Source organism: Leucopleurus acutus (genome assembly GCF_964270905.1).
Source record: "Leucopleurus acutus genome assembly, chromosome: 7".
Classification (NCBI taxonomy): Eukaryota; Metazoa; Chordata; class Mammalia; order Artiodactyla; family Delphinidae; genus Leucopleurus; species Leucopleurus acutus.
This window is the reverse complement of record NC_139150.1, coordinates 82,100,931-82,124,564: the sequence shown is the minus strand read 5'-3', so window position 1 is coordinate 82,124,564 and position 23,634 is coordinate 82,100,931. Positions and strand designations below refer to the sequence as shown.

General features: G+C 38.6%; 1 protein-coding gene across 3 annotated transcripts in view; it reads left to right on the top strand.

Annotated features, from left to right (window-relative positions):
* Positions 1–23,634, top strand: part of GKAP1 (G kinase anchoring protein 1) — an 80,997-nt gene that overhangs the window by 44,424 nt on the left and 12,939 nt on the right. For 2 of the 3 annotated variants that reach the window (XM_082843057.1, XM_082843056.1), the window contains exon 8: positions 17,306–17,458. The exons of the other annotated variant lie outside the window; for it this stretch is intronic. In XM_082843057.1, coding sequence (XP_082699183.1) covers positions 17,306–17,458 — 153 coding nt within the window. The remainder of the gene's footprint in view (positions 1–17,305; positions 17,459–23,634) is intronic. 3 annotated transcript variants of the gene reach the window in all.

The window sequence follows — 23,634 nt, the reverse complement described above, 5'->3', positions numbered from 1 at the left end:
TTATTGTAGTTTTGACTTGCGTTTCTCTAATAATTAGTGGTGTTCAGCATCTTTTCGTGTGCCTGTTGGCCATCTCTATGTCTTCTTTGGAGAAATGTTTATTTAGGTCTTCTGCCCATTTTTTGATTTTTTTTAAAATTGAGCTGTTTGTATATTTTGGAAATTAATACCTTTTTTGGTTACATCGTTTGCAAATATTTTTGCCCAGTCCATAGATTGTCTTTTTGTTTTGTTTATGGTTTCCTTTGCTGTGCAAAGCTTATAAGTTTAATTAGGTCCCACTTGTTTATTTTTGTTTTTATTTCCATTACTGTAAGACAGATCCAAAAAGATATTGCTGTGATTTATGTCAGAGTGTTCTGCCTATGTTTTCCTCTAGGAGTTTATAGTATCTGGTCTCACATTTAGGTCTTTAATCATTTTGAGTTTATTTTTGTGTATTGTGTTAGAGAATGTTCTAATTTCCTTCTTTTATATGTAGGTGTCCAGCTTTTCCAGCATGACTTATTGAAGAGACTGTCTTTTCTCCATTGTGTATTCTTGCCTTCTTTGTCATAGATTATTATTATTATTATTATTTTTTGCTGTATGCAGGCGTCTCGCTGTTGTGGCCTCTCTCGTTGTGGAGCACAGGCTCCGGATGTGCAGGCTCAGCAGTCATGGCTCACGGGCCCAGCCGCTCTGCGGCATGTGGGATCTTCCCGGACCGGGACACGAACTCGTATTCCCTGCATCGGCAGGTGGACTCTCAACCACTGTGCCACCAGGGAAGCCCTGTCATAGATTAACTGACCATAGCTGTGTGGGTTTATTTCTGGGCTTTCTATCCTGTTCCATTGATCTATATTTCTGTTTCTGTGCTAGTACTATACTGTTTTGGTTACAGTAGCTTTGTGATATAGTTTGAAGTCAGGGAGCCTGATTCCTCCCCATCTCCATTTTTCTTTCTCAAGATTCCTTTAATTATCCTGGGTCTTTCGTGTTTCCATAAAAAGTAAAAAAAGATTTGTTCCAGTTCTGTGAAAAATGCCATTAGTAATTTGATAGGAATTGAATTGAATCTGTAGGTTGCCTTGGGTAGTATAGTTATTTTGACAGTATTGATTCTCCCAATCCAAAAACACAGTATATCTTTCCATTTGTTTGTGTCATCTCTGATTTCTTTTATCAGCATCTTATAGTTTGTGGATTACAGGTCTTTTGCCTCCATAAGTAGGTTTATTTCTAGGTATTTTATTCTTTTTGATAGTGGTAAATGAGATTGTTTCCTTAATTTCTGTTTCTCACCTCTTGTTGTTAGTGTATAGAAATACAACAGATTTCTGCATATTAATTTTGCATCCTGAAACTTTACTGAATTCATTGATGAGTTCTGGTAATATTTTGGTGGCATCTTTAGGATTTTCTATGTGTAGTATCATATCACCTGCAAACAATGACAGTTTAACTTCTTCTTTTCCCATTTGGATAACTTTTATTTATTTTTTTCCTCTGTTGTGGCTAGCACTTCCAAAACTATGTTGAATAAAAGTGGCGAGAGTGGACATCTTTGTCTTGTTTCTGATCTTAGAGGAAAAGCTTTCAGCTTTTCACTGTTGAGTATATTAGCTGTGTGTTCATCATATATGACCTTTATTATGTTGAAGTGTGTTCCCATTGTGCCTGCTTTCTGGAGAGTTTTTAATCATAAATGGATGTTGAATTTTATCAGAAGCTTTTTCTGCATCTGTTGAGATGATCATATGGTTTTTATTTTTCAAGTTGTTAATGTGGTTCATCAAACTGATTGATTTGTGGATATTGAAAAATCATTGCATCCCTGTGATAAATCGCACTTGATCATGGTGTACGACCCCTTAATGTGTTGTTGGATTCAGTTTACTAGTATTTTGTTGAGGATTTTTGTGTCTATGTTCATCAGTGATATTGGTCTGTAATTTTCTTTTTTTGTGATATCTTTGTCTAATTTTGGTATTCAAGGTGATGGTGGCCTCATAGAATGAGTTTGGAAGTGTTCCTTCCTCTGCAGTTTTTGGAATAGTTTCAGAAGGATAGGTTTTAACTCTTCTCTAAATGTTTGATAGAGTTCGTCTGTGAAGCCATCTGGTCCTGGACTTTTTCTGTTGAGGGTTTTAAAATCTGTTTCCATTTCAGTACTTGTGATTGGTCTGTTCATATTTTCTATTTCTTCCTGTTTCAGTCTTGAAGATTGTATAACACCTTTCTAAGAATTTGTCCATTTCTTCTAGGGTATCCATTTTTATTGGCATATAGCTGCTCATAGTAGTCTGTCATGGTCCTTTCTATTTCTGTGGTGTCGGTTGTAACTTCTCCTTTTTCATTTCTGGTTTTATTGATTTGGGCCCTCTCCCTTTTTTGTTCAATGAGTCTAGCTAAAGTTTTATCAATTTCATTTATCTTTTCAAAGAAGCAGTTTTAGTTTTGTTGATGTTTTCTGTTTTTTCAGTCTCTGTTTCATTTATTTCTGCTCTGATTTTTATGATTTCTTTCCTTCTACTTATTACTTACTTTGGGCTTTGTTTGCTCTTCTTTCTGTAGTTGCTTTAGATGTAATGTTAGGTTGTTTATTTGAGATTTTTCTTGTTTCCTGAGATAAGCTTGTATAGCTATAAATTTCCCTCTTAGAACTGCTTTTGCTGCATCCCATAGGTTTTGGATCATGTGTTTGTGTGTGTGTGTGTGTGTGTGTGTTTTAATTTAATTAATTGATTTATTTAGGCTGTGTTGGGTATTCGTTGCTGTGCTCAGGCTTTCTCTAGTTGTGGAGAGCAGGGGCTGCTCTTTGTTGTGGTGCGTGGGCTTCTCATTGCAGTGGCTTCTCTTGTTGCGGAGCACAGGATCTAGGCACGCGGGCTTCAGTAGTTATGGCTCGCGGGCTCTAGAGCACAGGGTCAGTAGTTCTGGCACACAGACTTAGTTGCTCCACAGCATGTAGGATCTTCCTGAACCAGGGCTTGAACCCGTGTCCCCTGCATTGGCAGGTGGATTCTTAACCACTGCACCACCAGGGAAGTCCCTGGATCGTTGTGTTTTTATTGTCATTTGTCTCTAGGTATTTTTTGATTTCCTCTGAGTTCTTCTGTGATCCATTGGTTGTTTAGTATCATATTGTTTTGCCTCCAAGTGTTTGTGTTTTTTGCAGTTTTTTCTTATAGTTGATTTCTAATCTCATAACGTTGTGGTCAGAAAACATGCTTGATGCTATTTCAATTTTCTTAAAGGCTTGCTTTGTGGCCCAGCATGTGATCTATCCTGGTGAATGTTCCATGTGCACTTGAAAAGAATGTGTCTTCTGCTGCCTTTGGATAGAATGCTCTATAAATATCAATTAAGTCCATTTGGCCTAAGGTATCATTTAAGGCCTATGTGTCGTCATTGATTTTCTCTCTGGATGATCTGTTTATTGATGTAAGTGGGGTGTTAAAGTCCCCCACTATTATTGTGTTACTGTTAATTTCTTCTTTTATTCCTGTTAACATTTGCCTTGTATATTGAGGTGCTCCTATGTTGGATGCATATATTTATAATTGTTATATCTTCTTCTTGGATTGATCCCTTGATCATTATGTAGTGTCCTTCTTTGTCTCTTGTAACAGTCTTTATTTATTTTTTAACATGTTGATTGGAGTATAATTGCTTTACAATGTTGTGTTAGTTTCTATTGTATAACAAAGTGAATCAGCTATCCATATACACATATCTCCATATCTCTTACCTTTTGCGTCTCCCTCCCACCCTCCCTATCCCACCCCTCTAGGTGGTCACAAAGCACCGAGCTGATCTCCCTGTGCTATGCAGCTGCTTCCCATTAGCTATCTGTTTTACTTTTGGTAGTGTATATATGTCAGTGCTACTCTCTCACTTCATCCCAGCTTACCCTTCCCCATCCCTGTGTCCTCAAGTCCATTCTCTACATCTGTGTCTTTATTCCTGTCCTGCCCCTAGGTTCATTAGAACCACTTTTCTTTTTAGATTCCATATGTATGTGTTAGCTTATGGCATTCGCTTTTCTCTTTCTGACTTACTTCACTCTGTATGACAGACTCTAGGTCCATCCACCTCAGTACAAATACCTCAATTTCATTTCTTTTTATGGCTGAGTAATATTTCACTATATATGTGCCACATCTTCTTTAACCGTTCTTCTGTCGATGGACACTTAGGTTGCTTCCATGTCCTGGCTATTGTAAATAGTGCTGCAGTGAACATTGTGGTACATGACTCTTTTTGAATTATGGTTTTCTCAGGGTGTATGCCCACTAGTGGGATGGTTGGGTCATATGGTAGTTCTATTTTTAGTTTTTTAAGGAACCTCCATACTGTTCTGCATAGTGGCTGTATTAATTTACATTCCCACCAACAGTGCAAGAGGGTTCCCTTTTCTCCACACCCTCTCTAGCATTTATTGTTTGTAGATATTTTTTCTGAGTGGTGTGAGGTGATACCACACTGTAGTTTTGATTTGCATTTCTCTAATGATTAGTGATGTTGAGCATCCTTTCGTGTGTTTTTTGGAAATCTATATATCTTCTTTGGAGAAATGTCTATTTAGGTCTTCCACACATTTTTGGATTGGGTTGTTTGTGTTTTTGATGTTGAACTGCATGAGCTGGAGTTGTATATTTTGGAGATAGACAAGCAGCTTCGTCAGTTGCTTTGTTTGCAAATATTTTCTGCCATCCTGAGGGTTGTCTTTTCGTCTGTTTATGGTTTCCTTTACTGTGCAAAAGCTTTTAAGTTTCATTAGGTCCCATTTGTTTATTGTTGTTTTTATTTCCATTTCTCTAGCAGGTGGGTTAAAAAGGATCTTGCTGTGATTTATGTCATAGAGTGTTCTGCCTATGTTTTCCTCTAAGAGTTTTATAGTGTCTGGACTTACATTTAGGTCTTTAATCCATTTGGAGTTTATTTTTGTCTATGGTGTTAGGAAGTCTTCTAATTTCATTCTTTTACATGTAGCTGTCCAGTTTTCCCAGCACCACTTATTGAAGAGGCTGTCTTTTCTCCATTGTACGTTCTTGCCACCTTTATCAAAGATAAAGTGACCAGATGTGTGTGAGTTTATCTCTGGGCTTTCTATCCTGTTCCATTGATCTATATTTCTGTTTTTGTGCCAGTACCATATTTTCTTGAGTACTGTAGCTTTGTAGTATAGTCTGAAGTCCGGGAGCCTGATTCTTCCAGCTCCATTTTTCTTTCTCAAGATTGCTTTGGCTATTCGGGGTCTTTTGTGTTTCCATACAAATTGTGAAATTTTTTGTTCTAGTTCTTTGAAAAATGCCATTGGTCGTTTGATAGGGATTGCATTGAATCTGTAGATTGCTTTCGGTAGTGTAGTCATTTTCACAATGTTGATTCTTCCAATCCAAGAACATGGTCTATCTCCCCATCTGTTTCTGTCATCTTTAATTTCTGTCATCAATGTCTTATAGTTTTCTGCATACAAGTCTTTTGTCTCCTTCGGTAGGTTTATTCCTAGGTGTTTTATTCTTTTTGTTGCAATGGTAAATGGGAATGTTTCCTTAATTTCTCTCTCAGATTTTTCATCATTAGTGTATAGGAATGCAAGAGATTTCTGTGCATTAATGTTAGATCCTGCTACTTCATTAAATTAATTGATTAGCTCTAGTAGTTTTCTGGTAGCATCTTTAGGATTCTCTATGTATAGTATCATGTCATCGGCAAACAGTGACAGTTTTACTTCTTCTTTTCTGATTTAGATTCCATTTATTTCTTTTTCTTCTCTGATAGCTGTGGCTAAAACTTCCAAAACTGTGTTGAATAATAGTGGTGAGAGTGGGCAACCTTGTCTTCTTCTTGATCTTAGCAGAAAGGGTTTCAGTTTTTCACCATTGAGAATGAAGTTGGCTTTGGGTTTGTCATATATGGCCTCTATTATGTTGAGGTAGGTTTCCTCTATGCCTACCTTCTGGAGAGTCTTTCTCATAAATGGGTGTTGAATTTTGTCAAAAGCTTTTTCTGCATCTGTTGAGATTTTCATATGGTTTTTATACTTCAGTTTGTTAATATGGTGTATCACATTGATTGATTTGAGTATATTGAAGAATCCTTGCAGTCCTGGGATCCAGTCCCAGTTGATCATGGTGTATGATCCTTTTAATGTGCTGTTGGATTCTGTTTGCTAGTATCTTGTTGAGGATTTTTGCATCTGTGTTCATCAGTGATATTGGCCTGTAGTTTTCTTTTTTTGTGACATCTTTGTCTGGTTTTAGTGTCAGGGTGATGGTGGCCTCGTAGAATGAGTTTGGGAGTGTTTCTCCCTCTGCTATATTCTGGAAGAGTTTGAGAAGGATAGGTGTTAGCCGTTCTCTAAATGTTCGGTAAAATTCACCTGTGAAGCCATCTGGTCCTGGGCTTTTGTTTGTTGGAAGAGTTTTAATCACAGTTTCAATTTCAGTGCTTGTGATTGGTCTGTTCATATGTTCTATTTTTTCTGGTTCAGTCTTGGAAGGTTGTGCTTTTCTAAGAATTTGTCCATTTCTTCCAGGTTGTCCATTTTATTGGCATAGAGTTGCTTGTAGTAATCTCATGATCCTTTGTATTTCTGCAGTGTCAGTTGTTACTTCTCCTTTTTCATTTCTAATTCTGTTGATTTGAGTCTCCTCCCTTTTTTTTCTTGATGATTCTGGGTAATGGTTTATCAATTTTGTTTATCTTCTCGAAGAACCAGCTTTTAGTTTTATTGATCTTTGCTATTGTTTCCTTCATTCCTTTTTCATTTATTTCTGATCTGATCTTTATGATTTCTTTCCTTCTGCTAACTTTGGGTTTTTTTTTTCTTCTTTCTCTAATGCTTTAGGTGTAAGGTTAGGTTGTTTATTTGAGATTTTTCTTGTTTCTTGCAGTAGGATTGTAGTGCTATAAACTTCCCTCTTAGAACTGGTTTGCTGCATCCCATAGGTTTTGGGTCATTATGTTTTCATTGTCATTTGTTTCTAGGTATTTTTGGATTTCATCTTTGATTTGTTCAGTGATTTATTGGTTATTTAGTAGTCTATTGTTTAGCCTCCACGTGTTGGTATTTTTTACAGTGTTTTTCCTGTAATTGATATCTAGTCCCATAGCGTTGTGGTTGGAAAAGATTCTTGATAAGATTTCAATTTTCTTAAATTTACAAAGGCTTGATTTGTGACCGAAGAGATAATCTATCCTGGAGAATGTTCCATGTGTGCTGGAGAAGTAAGTGTATTCTATTGTTTTTGGATGGAATGTCCTATAAATATCAATTGTATTTCTTGTTTAATGTATCATTTAAAGCTTGTGTTTCCTTATTTATTTTCATTTTGGATGATTTGTCCATTGGTGATAGTGGGGTGTTAAAGTCCCCTACTATGATTGTGTTACTGTTGATTTCCCCTGTTATGGCTGTTAGCATTTGCCTTATGTATTGAGGGCCTCCTGTGTTAGGTGAATAAATGTTTACAATTGTTATATCTTCTCTTGGATTGATCCCTTGGTTATTATGTGGTGTCCTTCTTTGTCTCTTGTAACAGTCTTTAAAGTCTGTTTTGTCTGATATATTGTTATTCCACCTTTCTTTTGATTTGCATTAGTATGGAGTACCTTTTTCCATTCCCTCACTTTCAGTCTGTATGTGTCTCGAGATCTGAAGTAGGTCTCTTATAGACAGCATATATATGAGTCTTGTTTTTGTATATATTCAGGAAGTCTTTGTCTTTTGGTTGGAACATTTTATCCATTTACATTTAAGGTAATTATTAATATGTACTTATTGCCATTTTGTTAATTGTTTTGGATTTGTTTTTGTAGGTATTTTCCCCCTTTCTTCTTTTGTTCTCTTCTCTTGTGATTTGATGACTTTATATTTAGTATTGTATTTGTATTCCTTTTTCTTATTTGTGTGTATATCTGTTATAGATTTTTGGTTGGTGTTTACTGCAAGGTTTTTGTATAGCAGTGTATGTATATACGTGATTGTTTTAAGTAGCTTATTCCTTAATTTCAAATGCCTTTTAAATACCTTGCATTTGTATTCTCCCCTCATGATTACTGTTTTTTTATATCATATTTTATGTCTAATTGTTTTGTGCATTCCTTAACTGCGGATACAGATCATTTTACTACTTTTTTTCAAAAATAAATTTGTTTATTTATTATTTATTTTTGGCTGCGTTGGGTCTTTGTTGTTGCGTGCGGCTTTGTCTAGTTGCGTGAGCGGGGGCTACTCTTCTTTGTGGTGTGCAGGCTTCTCATTGCAGTGGCTTCTCTTGTTGCGGAGCTCGGGCTCTAGGCGTGTGTGCTTCAGTAGTTGTGGCTCGCAGGCTCTAGAGCGCAGGCTCAGTAGTTGTGGCGCATAGGCTTAGTTGCTCTGTGGCATGTGGGATCTTCCTGGACCAGGGCTCAAACCTATGTCCCCTGCATTGGCAGGCGGATTCTTAACCACTGCGCCACCAGGGAAGCCCCATTTTACTACTTTTGTCTTTAAATCTCCCTACAAGCTTGGTGTGTGGATGATTTCTTACCTTTATCGTATGTTTGTCTTTACCAGTGAGCTTTTTCATTCTGTAATTTTCTTGTTTCTCGTTGTGGCCTTTTCATTTTTGCCTAGATAAGTTCCTTTAACATTTGTCGTAAAGCTGGTTTGGTGGTACAGAATTCCTTCATTTTGTGTTTGTCTGTAAAGCCTTTGATTTCTCTGTCAAATCTGAATGAGAGCCTTGCTGGATAGAGTATTTTGGTTGTAGGTTTTTCCTTTTCATCACCTTAAATATATCATGCTACTCCCTTCTGTACTGCAGAGTTTCTGCTGAAAAATCAGCTGATAACCTTATGGGAGTTCACTTGTATGTTATTTTTGCTTTTCCCTTGCTGCTGTTAGTATAGTCTCTTTATCTTTAATTTTTGTCATTTTAATTACAGTTTATCTTGGTGTATTCCTCTTGTATGAGACTCTGTGCTTCCTGGACTTGGGTGACTGTTTACTTTTCAAGGGAGTTTTTAGCTATTATCTCTTCAGATATTTTCTCGGGCCCTTTCTCTCTTCTGGGACCCCTGTAATGTGAATATTAGTGCTTTTGATGTTGTCCAGGAAGTCTCTTAAACTGTCATTTCTTTTCATTCTTTTTTCTTTTTTACTGTTCAGTGGCAGTGATTTCACTGATCCATTCTTCTGAAGTATTTAGTTTACTATTGAGTCATTCTAGTGTATTTTTCATTTCAGTTATTGTATTCTTCATCTTTGTTTGGTTGTTCTTTATGGTTTTGTAGCTGTTTGTTAAAAACTTCCGACTTCTTGCTCTGTGCATCCATTCTCCCGCCGAGTTCTTGGATCTTCTTTATGATCCTTACTTTGAACTCTTTCTCGGGTAGATTACCTATCTCCAGTTCACTTAGTTCTTCTTCTGGGGTTTTATTTTGTTCCTTTGTCTGGAACATATTCCTCTGCTGCCTCATTTTGTCTATGTTGCTATTCATATCTCTGTGTATGTGATAGGTCAGCTCTGATTCTTGACCTAGGAGAAGTGGCCTTCTGTAGGAAGCATCCTGTGTGTCCCCACGGTGCACTCTCCTCTTGTCACCCAAGCTGTGTGCTCTGGGACTTCCCACTAAGAGAGCTGTGTGGTCCTTCTTTTGCAGCAGGCTGACTATGTGAGCAGTCTGGTAGCCTTGATTGGCCCCTAGTCTGCTTAGTTGCTAGGCCCTGCCTCGTGCAGATGCTGTTGGCTGCTGTTTAATAGGGCCTGGTCATAAAGTGGCTGGATTAGATGCAGAGTCCTAGGGAGCCCCGGGGCTAATACTGGCTTACTGGTGGGCAGAGTCAGGGTCCTGAAGAGTCTGTGGCTGTTGCCAGTGCACCGTTGCCAGATCCTGTGGTTAGTGCTGGAATACTGGCAGGCAGAGCTTGTCCTAGAGTCTGGCTGTAGGTCCCAGGGATCTCAGAGCTCGTTTCAGATTTTTTGGGGGAGGCAATTCCTGATACAGTTTTTGGGTCCACGGTGTCCCAGAGGGTGCTTTGGCCAGCTAGTGGGCAGGGTCAGGGCCTGGCTGGTCCCAGGGTTGGGTCTGGCCTGCATTGCAGGATCGTAGTTTTCTTACTTCTGGTGTCTGCCTGCAGTGGGTGAGGCTAATCTAGAGCTTGTGCAGGCTTGCTGGTGGGAGGGGCCGATGCCTGGCCACTGGTGAGTGGATCTGGGTCTCGGCCCTCTGGTGGGCAGGGCCATATCTAGGGGCATGTTTGGAGGCAGCTGTGGGCTCAGGAAGTCTTCAGGCAGCCTGTTTGTTGATGCCTGGGGCTGTGTCCCTGCCCAGTTAGTTGTTTGGCCTGAGGTGTCCTAGCACTGTAGCCTGCAGGCTCTTGGGTGGTGCCAGGTCTTGGAGCTGATGAGCCCAGATGTCAGCCCCCATGGCAGCAGAGTTCACACAGCTGAATGTTCCCCAGTATGTCTGTCACCAGTGTCTGTGTCCCCAGGGTGAACCGCATCCACCCCCCACCTTTCCAGGAGACTCTCCAAGACCAGCAGGTAGATGTACCCCTGTCAAATTACTGCTTTTGCCCTGGGCCCCGGTGTGCATGAGATTTTGTGTGCAACCTTTAAGAGTAAAGTCTCTATCACCCCCAGTCCTGTGGGGCTCCTGTCGTTAAGCCCCACTGACCTTCAAAGCCGAATGCTCTGGGGGCTTGTCTTCACAGTGCTGGACCCCTGGGCTGGGGGGCCTGACATGGGGCTCAGAATTCTCATTCCTGTGGGAGAACCTTTGCAGTATAGTTATTCTCCAGTTTTTGCATTGCCCACCTGGGGGTATGGGATTAGACTGTGTCACGAGTCCACCCCTCCCACCCATCTCATTATGTCTTTAGTTGTAGAAGATCTTTCCTGGTAGGTTCTAGTCTTCTTCATCAGTGGTTGTTCTGCAGATAGGTGTGAAGTTGGTGTGCTTGTGAGAGGAGGTGAGCTCTTGGTCTCTGTACTCTGCTGTCTTGACCACTCTTCCCTTTCAGTTGCTGATGTCACAAAATTACATCTTTATGCATTGCATGCCCCAAAACATAAACTGGTAATTATTTTAAGTGCATTAGTCTTTCAAGTTATGTAGAAAACAAGATTTGGAGTTACAAATCAAAGTTATATTAATGTTAGCATTTACACCAATAATTGTTTTTGTTCCTTTAAACATATTAGTCTCTTAAATCATGTAGAAAACAAAAAGTACAGTCACATGCCATTTTTACAATAATACTTGCTTTTTTTTTTGTGGTACGCAGGCCTCTCACTGTTGTGGCCTCTCCCATTGCGGAGCGCAGGCTCCGGACGCGCAGGCTCAGTGGCCATGGCTCACAGGCCCAGCTGCTCCACGGCACGTGGGATCTTCCCAGACTGGGGCATCAGCAGGTGGACTCCCAACCACTGCGCCACCAGGGAAGCCCAATACTTGCTTTTATAATTAGCCTTTATTGAGATGTTTACTTCCTCATGTGGCTTTGAGTTACTGTCTAATGTTCATTCTTTTTACCTTCCCAGCACTACCGTGAGTATTTCTTGCAGGGCAGGTCTAGTGGTCACAAACTCCCTCAGATTTTGTTTTTCTGGGAATGTCTTGATTTCTCACTCACTTTTGAAGGAGAGTTTTGCCACATATAACATTCTTGGTTGAAAGGTTTTTTTCTTTTAGTATTTTTAATATTTCAGCCCATTGTCTTCTGGCCTTCAAAGTTTCTGATGAGAAAACTGCTTATGACCTTATAGAGGGTCCCTTGTATATGATGCTTTTCCTCCTTTTGCTGCTTTTATGATTTTATTTTGTCATTGTCTTTTTTTTTTTTAATTGGCTGCGTCAGGTCTTCGTTGCAGTGCGTAGGCTTCTCTCTAGTTGTGGCATGCAGGTTTTTTCTCTCTAGTTGTGGCGCATGGGCTCCAGAGCACATTGGCTCTGTACTTGTGGTGTGCGGGCTCCAGAGCATGTGGACTCTGTATTTTGTGGCATGTGGACTCTCTCTAGTTGAGGTGCGTGGGCTTAGTAGCTGTGGCATGTGGGCTTAGTTGCCCTATGGCATGTGGTATCTTAGTTCCCCCAACCAGGGATTGAACCTGTGTCCCCTGCAGTGGAAGGGGGATTCTTTACCACTGGACCACTGGGGAAGCCCCTTGTCATTGTCTTTTGAAAATTTATTATAATGTGACTTGCTGTGGGTCTCTTTGAGTCCATCTTACTTGGAGTTCTTTAAGCTTCTTGGATGTTTATAGTCATGTCTTTCATCAGATTTGGGAAGTTTGTGGTTTTTGTTTTTTTTTTTTTTTTGCGGTACGCGGGCCTCTCACTGCTGTGGCCTCTACCGTTGCGGAGCACAGGCTCTGGACGTGCAGCCTCAGCGGCCATGGCTCACGGGCCCAGCCACTCCGCGGCATGTGGGATCTTCCTGGACCAGGGCACGAACCTGTGTCCCCTGCATTGGCAGGCGGACTCTCAACCACTGCGCCACCAGGGAAGCCCTGATTTGGGAAGTTTTTAGCCATTATTTCTTCAGATATTCTCTCTGCCCCTTTCTATCTCTTTGCTTCTTCTAAGACTCCCACAATTTGTATGTTGGCCTGCTTGATGGTGTCCCACAGGTCCCTTAGGCTCTGTTTGCTTTTCTTCAATCTTTTTTCTTTCTGTTCTTCAGCTTAGATAATTTCTGTTGTCCTGTCTTTAAGTTTACTGATTCTTTCTTCTGCCTGCTCAACTCTGCCTTTCAGTCACTCTAGTGAATGTGTTGTTTCAGTTATTGTACTTTTTAGCTCCAGAAGTTCCTTTTGGCATCCCTTTAAGTTTCTTTTTTTAATCCCTAATTACATTTCCATTTTGTCCACACATTGTTTTCTTGATTTTCTCCACATCTTCCTTTAAATCTTTGAGCGTCTTTAAGACAGTTGAGTTGTTTTAAAGTCTTTGTCTAATACAACTGCCATAAATAAGTATTTTTCAGGAACAGTTTCTATTGATTTCTTTTTACTTTCAATGGGTTATACTTTCCTGTTTCTTTGTATGCCTTGTGATTTTTTGTTGAATATGAGACATTTTGAGTCTAGTAATATGGTAACTCTGGGAATCAGATTCTCCTCCTTCCTCAGGGATTGGTGTTTTTTATTATTGTTTTGGGTTTTTTTTTTTTTTTTTGGTTGTTGTAAACTTAATGTCTTTTCATAGCCTTTCCTTGGGCATTCATAGTCACTTTCTGATTTTCCCCTTACAGGCAGTTGTTTTTGAATGGCCTATTTTTTTTTTAATAAGCTGGTCTTTATTGTATTTTTTCAAACATTAATATATATTTTTAATTTGTTATTTATTTTATTTTTGGCTGCGTTGGGTCTTTGTTGCCACGTGCAGGCTTTTTCTGGTTGTGGCAAGTGGGGGGCTACTCTTTGTTGAGATGTACAGGTTTCTCACTGCAGTGGCTTCTCTTGTTGCGGAGCATGGGCTCTAGATGTGCGGGCTTCAGTAGTTGTGGCCTGCAGGCTTGGTAGTTGTGGCTTGCAGGCTCTAGAGTGCAGGCTCAGTAGTTGTGGCTTACAGGCTTAGTTGCTCTGTGGCATGTGGGATCTTCCCAGACCAGGGCTCAAACCTGTGTCTCCTGCATTGGCAGGCGGATTCTTAACCACTGTGCTACCAGGGAAGCCCATGAATGGCCTCTTGTTTAAAGTCTGGCTCTCAAAAGTGGAAAAGCAAAATATGAGGGGGGAGGGGGAGAGCACTAGCTCTTTAAATCCACTGGAAGTCACTTCAGCTAGATGGGGAGGGGCTCGCAACAATGAGGGGAGGTGCAGCAAAAACGGCTGCCTGCCTCTTTGTGTCTTGGTCTGCACCTCTGTAATCAGAAGGGGCAATTAGTGACCAGAACACAGATCCCCATTATTTGGAGGAGAGGCTCCTTGCTGCCCACCCTGGCTCCCATAAACTGTGTACAAGCTGCTCCAGGAACATGTACACAGCTGCCTGCCACATCACTGAGGGTGGTGGATGGGTAGTTGCTACTGTGCTAAGAGCTGAAATTGACCAAAATTTACTGCAGTTTACCATCCAAGAGTTTCCCTGGAAGTTGCAAGCCTTCAACAGACTTCAGAGTTCCAAAATAGTTGTTCCCAAATCAGACAGATTCTGCCAATGCAGTTATTGTCTGTGTGAGGACACAGGTTCCTGGTGCTTGCTACTCTGCCATCTTCACAGAATCTTCTCCATGATCTAATTTTGAGTTAATTTTTGTGTGTAGTGTGAAGAAAGAGTTCAGATACACTTTTGGCATGTTTATATCCATTCTCCCAGCACCATTTGTTGAAAACAATATTGTTTCTTTAATGAAGTAACTTGACACCTTCATAAAAAATAAATTGACCATAAATGTGAAGGCTTATGTCCAGTCTCCTAATTATGTTCCAGTGATCTATAAGGCTATACTTACACAAACACTGTACTGTCTTTTTCATTACATTCTTGGCACATAATAGGTGCTCAGAATTTGTTAAATTGAAATTGAATTGGCTAGACTTATTAAAGAATCTGTGTTCTTAACACTTGGTGCATTTTTGTCTTTTTTCTGTTGAGGTGTGTGTTGGGGGAGGGGGGCGTTGTTGGTTCATTTTTGTTTCATTTCTCTGTAGTTTCCTGTCAAGGTATCTTTTGAAAACTTCTATCCTTAGGCTGAAAAGAAATTTTATGCCTCACTAAAGAAAAAATATCAAGGACAGAGTACCCTTTGGGATAGGCATGCTGGTAATGGTAGCAGCTATCAAAAAACAGAGGACATTAGTTGGAACTGCACTATTTAAAGTAGTGAAATCCAGAGGCTGATTAGTTGCCATCATCATGCTATACCTTCCATAGAAGCTCAGCAGTGTTTTAAGCATTGTTGTATTCATTGCTTTAAAATGAAGTCTTACCAGAATATACTGGAAGTATTTTATGAAGCAGTAGACTTTGAGTTATAGCTGTACCACTTGGCAGTAGAATCACTCATGAGCAAGTTATTTAACTTTCCTATGACTATGATTACTTTGTGGGGAAAATATTCTTGCTCTATCAATTTCTTACAGTGTTAATGAGATTCAACTAAAGGGATGTTTCTGTAAGTGCTTTGCAAAATATAAAGTGCTCTACAAACATTTAAAATATTATTTGTATATTAAGCACTGATACACACTTTTTTTTTCTTTCAAACACTTTCTAAGATAAGGTGAAAGGAAAAGGATGAACAGTCATTGAACTGTTGGGTCATTTGCTGACAAATACAGTTGAAATGGGTAAAATCGGGAATATTAAAACTCAAGAATGTGGGACATAGGGAAAAGCTATGAGAGCGAGAGGAACATTTTCTTCAGTCTCTGTCTTGCGACAGGAAGTTGGAAAGGAAATGATACTTTTCTTGGAGAACATATAAACTCTCTAACTTTACATAATTGAGTAGATTGTGATAGTCTTATCTCCTTATCATTTGTGTGTAGAATTTATGTAAAAATTGCTTTTAAATATACTGTAAAAGTTTGAGCAATACAAGGCTAGAGTAGTTAAGGCAGTGTGGTATGGCATAAGGGTAGACATATGGGTTGAAAGAATAAAATTAAGAGTCCAGAAAGAAGCCTTTTTATTTATGTTCAGTTGATTTTGGACAAGGGTGCCAAGACAATTCAATGGGAAAGTAATAATCTTTTAACAAATGATGCTGGATAGCCACATGCAAATGAATGAATTTGGACCCCTTCTCACACCATATGCAAAAAATAACTCAAAATGGATTATAAACTTAAATGTAAGAACTAAAACTATAAAGCTCTTAGAAGAAAATATAGGAGTAAATCTTGATGACCCTGAGTTAGGCAGTGATTTCTTGGATAAATTGGACTTTGTCAAGATTAAAACTTTTGTGATACTAAGGATACTGTCAAGAATGTGAAAAGACAACCCACAGAATGGGAGAAAATATTTGCAAATCATGTATTTGATAAGAGACTTGTTTCTAGAATTTATAAAGAACTCCTAAACTCAAAAATAAAAAGTAACCTAATTAAAAATTGGGCAAAGTGGACTTCTCTGGCGGTCCAGTGGTTAAGACTCCATGCTTCCAATGCAGGGGGTACAGGTTCGATCCGTGGTTGGGGAACTAAGATTGCATGTGCTGTGTGGTGCAGCCCAAAAAAATTTTTTTAGTAATAAATTCACATGTAGTTTAAAAAACAAAAAAATAACAAAAAAATTGGGCAAGCTATCTGAATAAACGTTTTTTCACAAAGATATACAAATGTCCAATAAGCACATGAAAAGATGCTTAGCACCATTAGCCATCAGGTAAATGCAATTCAAAACCACAATGAATCTCTTTCACACCCACTTCACACCCACTAGGGTGTTTATAATTTGAAAAGATGTATAATAACAACTGTTGGTGAGAATGTGGAGAAATTAGAAGCCTCATACACTGAATACATTAACAAGTTGTAAAATAGTATGGTCACTTTGGAAAACTATTTGGCAATTTTTCAAAAGGTTACACATAGAGTTACCATATGTCCCAGCAATTCTACTTCCAGGTATATACCCAAGAGAACTGAAAACATGTCCACACAAAAACTTGTTGCATGAATGTTTACTGGAGCATTATTCATAATAACCAAAAGGTAGAAACAGCTCAAATGTCCATCAACTGATGAATTGAGAAATAAAATATGGTGTATCCATCAGTGGGATATTATTTGGCAATAAGGAATGAAGTGCTGATAGATACTATAATATGGATGAATCTTGAAAACATTTTGCAAAGTGAAAGAAGCCAGTCACAAAAGACCTTATACGGTATGATTCCATTTATATCAGATGTCCAGAATAGCCAAATCTATACAGACAGAAAGTAATTAGTGTTGCCTAGAGAACAGCTGAGGGGAGGGATTAGGAGGGAATGGGAAATGATGCTAATAAGTTCTGGGTTTCTTTTTGGGCTTGATGTAACTTTATAAATGGGTTATGGTTGTACAACTCTGTGAATACATTAAAAACCATTTAAATGTGCAAATTAAATGGGTAAATTGTATGGTACATGGATAAAAAATAATTTAAAAGTCAAGCAATACCCAACTCAAAAAACATGAAGTAAAGAAAAGAACATTTGCAAATGTATCTCTACTGGTTATCCTCTGGAGATAGAGAAGAATCAGACGGTTGATTGTCTCTATGTTATTTTTTTTTCATTCTCTATCCTTCTAGTGGCTGACCACGTTTATTAAATGCATGCATGCACTTTTGTGTTGATTGATAGTAAATCTTAATTCATTTTTGACAGGAATTGAGTTCTTCTCAGACTTTATCACATGATGGAGGATTCTTCAATAGACTGGAAGATGATGTTCATAAAATTCTTATTAGAGAAAAAAGAAGAGAACAGCTTACAGAATATAATGGAACAGATAATTGCACAGCTCATGAACACAACCAGGCATGTAAAATAGAAAATTCTCTTAAAATCACAGTGAAATTATTTTTCTTTTTTAAAAAACCTAAGCAGTGTAACCCAATTATGATTGTATAAAGTTACAGTTTTAGGATATTAGTCATTATTACACATAGATACTTATATTAAAAAGTATGAAGACTTCTTTAGTTGATGAATATTTATTGAGCATGTGCTATAATGCTAGGTATTGTTAGGCACCAGTGTAGGGGAGTGGGAATATCAAGATGGATAAGACCATCCATGCCTTAGACAGAGTAGTGGGGATAGGAGGAGGGAGACTGGAAAAATATCATTCAGCATGATGAAGGCTTTAAGAGAGATATGAACAATAAAAAAGGTTTTTGAATAGAAGAGGTAATAGATCACTCCTTGGGTGAATTGGGAAAGGTATATAAATAAGTGACATTTGGGATGGATTTTGAATGGTGAATAACTGTATAAACTGAGAAATGGAGAAAACCTAAGGGAGCTGCAAGAGCAATGGCCCAGAGCTCTGAAAAGCCTTAGACTTAATATTCAGGTAACTGAAAAATTCTGCATCTAAGAAGTATAGACTTAAGTGAGTGTGGGATAACATGACTAGAGAAATGGATTGGATTTAGATTATAAAGGTCTTTTTATGTGAAACTAAGAAGTTAGAATTTTATCCTGCAGACCAGGGGTTGCAAACTATGGCTGGTCAGCAGTCTGTTTTGTTTTGTTTTGTTTTTTTTAGCAGTCTGTTTTTGTAAGGCTCACAAGCTAAGAATGGTATTCACATTTTAAAATATTGTTTGGAGAAATACAGAAAGAAAGAAAAGATATTATCCTATAGAGACCTCTAAGTCTGCATTTATTGTTCTCACCACAACCACCAGTCTTCTCTTTTACTTCCTCTTAAACTGTGAATCTGTTCTTTACCTTATACTGACCTCCAATACTTACTGGTCAGTCATTCAACAAATTAAACACTGCTGTGTTGTGTTATATGGGACACAAAAGAAGCCAGACTCTTAAGAACTTGTCACTCCAATACAGCAATAATATTGCTTTATAAAAACACTATACCACATGAAAATCTATTTTCAACTTAGTACGGGAAATCCTTGCCTGCCCTGAGGTACTTGTGAGCTTCTTCCTTTCTGGCATTGAATTAAATTTTGTGTTTTCCTGTCTTGTCTTGACTGTCAAATTTTATGTACAGTGCAAGCAACTGTGTTAACATTTATAGTTAGCATATTTGTTTCCTCTTTTTACATTGATTATGATTTTCCCCGTTGTGGTTTGTATCTTCTTATTTTTCTGAGCCATCTCAGATCATTGTTGGATAGTAAGAATGATATTAATATACTTGAGCAAATAATTAGATGTTTCAGATCTTTTGTAGGGCAAAGTTGGGTACACATAAGTTTAATTAAATTATTAAGTAATGTTAATGATATTTTAAAACCAAAGTGACAGTGCAGTATAGTAGAAAGAGAACAGTCTTTGAAATCAAACCTAATAACACAAAATATAGCACTGCAGCTTATCAGCTGTGTTACATTGGAATGAAATTACCTGCCTTTCAGGTACTGTTATTATGAAAATTAGCGATTATGATGTAAAATGTTTAGCAGAGCATGTTGTACACAGCATGCACTTGATAATTGTTTTTGTACAAGGTGGAAAGTGGTAGATCCAAAAAAGGTAATTCATAGGAATGGAGATGAGAGATGGCTTTCTTAGGAGAAAATAGCTTTTGGGTTTTGTGGGCTTTTTAAAATTATTTATTTATTTATTTGGCTGTGCCAGGTCTTAGTTGTGATGTATGGGATCTTAGTTGCAGCATGTGAGATCTTTAGTTGCAGCATGCAGGCTTTTTTAGTTGTGGCATGTAGACTCTTAGTTGCAGCATGCAGGATCTATTTCCCTGACCAGGGGTCAAACCTGGGACCCCTGCATTGGAAGAGTGGAATCTTAACCACTGGACCACCAGGGAAGTCGGAAAATAGCTTTTGAATTGGAATTTAAGGGACAGTAGAATTTGAACATGAAGAAGTGAGGGAGAAGAAACTGGAATGTCAGAGTAAAAGAATGGAGGCAGTGAAGAATAAACCAGTTTAATTAAGACAAAATTCAAAGAGGAGCATAGTATAAATTTGGCATAGTGGGTTTGGAGGGATTGTGGAGGACTTAAAAGCCTGATTTATGATTTAGTCAGGAGATAATAAAGAGTTTTTGAGCAGAGGACAAAGTTCTATATGGTAACACTAATTTCACTGCAGTGCCTAGGAAAAACGGAAGGAAGGTGAAGACTAGTGATAGGAATTGGACAATATGCCATATGATAAGGATGTAGAACAACAGTAACAAATTACTAGTGGTAATGTAATTTGGTATGACCATTTTGGAGAACAATTTGGCATTAACTTTTTTTTTTTTTTAATTTATTTATTTATTGGTTGTGCTGGGTCTTTGTTGAGGCAGGCGGGCTACTTAGTTGCAGCAGGTGGGCTCCTTAGTTGCGACTCATGGGCTCCTTAGTTGAGGCATGTGAACTCTTAGTTGCGGCATGCATGTGGGATCTAGTTCCCTGACCAGGGCTCAAACCCAGGCCCCCTGCCTTGGGAGTGTGGAGTCTTCACCGCTGCTCTACCAGGGAAGTCCCTGGCATTAACTTTTAAAGTTGAAGATGATGGGGAGACTGTGTTTTAGAAATTCTACGTTAGATTAAACCCTGAAGACATCTTCAACAAGAATGATTCAAACTCAGTTGTTTGTGACAACAAAATCAGTAGGAGAAATGAATGAGCTACAGCAATACATAGCAACATGGATAAATATCAAAAACATAATCTTTAATGAAAAAAGCAAGTCACCAGGGCTTCCCTGGTGGCGCAGTGGTTGAGAGTCCGCCTGCCAATGCAGGGGACACGGGTTCATGCCCTGGTCCGGGAAGATCCCACGTGCCATGCAGCGGCTAGGCCAGTGAGCCATGGCCGCTGAGCCTGCGCATCCGGAGCCTATGCTCCGCAACGGGAGAGGCCACAACAGTGAGAGGCCTGCATACCGCAAAAAAAAAAAAAAAAATAGTAATTGCATCAAAGCATGTAAACATCTGTGTTGCTCTTGATGTGTTACCAACATTGTCTTCTAGCAGCAGGATATGAGTTTACTAACTTTTCCACAGCTTCACTGGCATTCCCTCTAATGGCCTTCGGGGCTCTGTTTTATCAATTGTCTTTGTGGCATATTTCACTCTTGTTCTGTGGATACCTTATACTCACTATGTCCAAACTCGAGGTCATCATTTACTCTCCAAACCAAGCGTTTGGCTTGACTTCCTCATTTCTGTTTTTGGTTTTATCATTTTATCCAGATATTCAGACTCTGAACCTCCTGTTTCACTTTTCTGTTTTTCAAAGTTTGGGAGTTTTTAATCTTTGAAATAATTCTCAGATCTATCTTCTCTTCCATTCTTATTAACATTTCTCTAGTTTAGGCTCTCATTATCTTTTTTTTTTTTTTGGCTCTCATTATCTTTTACTGGTATTATTTCAGTAACCTAATAAGTCTTTCTGCATCCTGCCTTCTAATTCTAGGTAATTTATCTTATACATTGCTAACAGATGACTTTTTAAAAAAATTTTTTGGCCACACCACACGGCATGTGGGATCTTAGTTCCCTGACCAGGGATCGAACCTGTGCCCCCTACACTGGAAGCACGGAGTCTTAACCACTGGGCCGCCAGGGAAGTCTGAACAGATGACTTTTTGAAAAGCAAGACTTCCATCCTGCCACACCATGTCCCTAAGCTTCAGTGTCTGTTGAATCAAGTGCAGATGTCCTCGACCTGACATTTAAAGCCCTCAAGCTTTTCAAACTGAGAGTCCCAACCCACTTAACCAGTCCTGAAATCAATTTAGTAGATTGCTACCAGCACTAACCAAAAAAAAAAGTTGTCAGCATATATGACATCTGTTCGTATTTTATGAAATTAGTTTCTGTGTATATGTGTGTGTATATATATATATATACAAATACATACATACACTGACATGTATGTGCATTCTGGGTCACGATATAAAACATTCCTTAACATGGGTCACTGTCCAGTAAGTTTGAAAGCATTGTTCTACAGTGTAGCTTCGGCCTAAGTAACTTCAGCTGTACTCTTTCCAGTTTTTTCTTCTAGCTAGAGCAGAGCACTCCTTTCACAGCGCTGGATCCTTCCCAGCTTTGCTCAAGGTTCATTTCACATGCCGTCTCCTCCCTGAAGCTCTCTCATTGCCCTATCCCAATCCCAAACACAGAAAATCTGGATATGATCTTTCCTTCTTTTTCTATACCTCATAGCATTTTGTTTTTCTTATGGCACATTTCACACAGCACTTTTTTATTTGTTATTATTTTAATAGATTACAAATCCCTTGTGGACATAGACTTACAGACCCTTTTATCTTCATTTTAGTATAATGTCTTCTACTTAGAAGATAAGTTTAAAATTTATTTAATGAAATATAGGACTTCATAAAAATGGGTATACATTAAAACAATATGGTTTTCTGTTTTAAAAAGTGATGTTTGTTGTAGAAATTCTGGAAATAACTGATAAGTGAAGAAATTTTAATAGTGGCAAAAATACTTGAGGGCTTAGTATATATTTACCAGATATTCTATTAAGTACTTAAAATGATTATTTCATTCAGTTCTCACAGTTAACTGTGAAGTTGATAGGCACCTTTATGATCCCCAATTTGCAGATGCAGTGGAAAAAAATTGACCCTAATCTCATTCACTTGGAGAAAACTACCATTGATACTTCGTTGTGGTCCTACTTTTCTATGGATTTACACTTTTTCCCCAATAATGTAGAAACTTACATGGACCACTTTTCAGTTAAATACAGAGATGGTGAGCAATTCAGATCATTAAGTAATACATTGACTCTTGAACAACACAGGTTTGAACTGCTTGGGTTTACTTATACATGGACTTTTTTCAGTCGAGGTTGGTTGAATCTGCGGATGCAGAGGAGCCGCATATACAGAAGGCTGACTATATACGACTATGTGTATTTTTTTTTTTTTTTTTTTTTGGCTGCATCACATCTTAGCTGTGGCATGCGGGCTCTTGCCCCACAGCATGTGGGATCTTAGTTCCCCAACCAGGGATCAAACCCGCGTCCCCTGCATTGGAAGGCGGACTCTTAACCACTGGACCGCTAGGGAAGTCCCTGACTATGTGTATTTTTGATTTCTCAGAGGGTTGGCGTCCCTAACCCCAACATTGTCCAGGGGTCAACTGTAATGTTTTTACATTAAATAATAATGTTTATAGCTAAATTGATTTCAGTTACCCATACTGAGGAAAATTTTTTTTTTTTTTGCGGTACGTGGGCCTGTCACTGTTGTGGCCTCTCCCGTTGCGGAGCACAGGCTCCGGACGCGCAGGCTCAGCGGCCATGGCTCACGGGCCCAGCCGCTCCGCGGCATGTGGGATCTTCCCAGACCGGGGCACGAACCCGTGTCCCCTGCATCGGCAGGTGGACTCTCAACCACTGCGCCACCAGGGAAGCCCATGAGGAAAAAATTTAAATATACCAGTTTGATATAACATTGCTTACTACTGAGGTTGCACACTTATTGAGTTTTTATTGGTCATATGCCTGCATATAGGTGCAACTGTTTTTTCTAGTTTTTTTCATTTACCTTTTGATTTTGTTTCAGTGTTTCTGGAGATTTTTCATCAAGTTAAATCTATCAGTCTTTTCCTTTTTGTTTTCTCCCTTTCATACTATGTTCAGAAGAGCTTTCCTATTCAAAGATGTTAGCTAGTAATATTATAAAGAGTTTATTTTAATACTTAAGTGGTTTTATTTTTTTTAGTTAAAATACTATTTTATATTATTCAATGATTATATACTCAGTATAAAACAATTTTGATGAAAGGAAATTTTTAAACAATAAAGTGAAATCTTCCATAATAATTCTAAGAGAGTTATTAAAATGTTGATGTATGTCCTTCCAGGATTTTTTCTTTGTATATAGTATTACAATTTTGAGATCATACAGATGTGTTTTATGGTTCTGTATCATCATTTTTAGTGATTTCAGAGTTTTCAGTTTGTAAATTTGTCATATATTTAGCCTATATCCTTATTGTTGGGCATTTAAATTGATGTCCAATTTTTTGT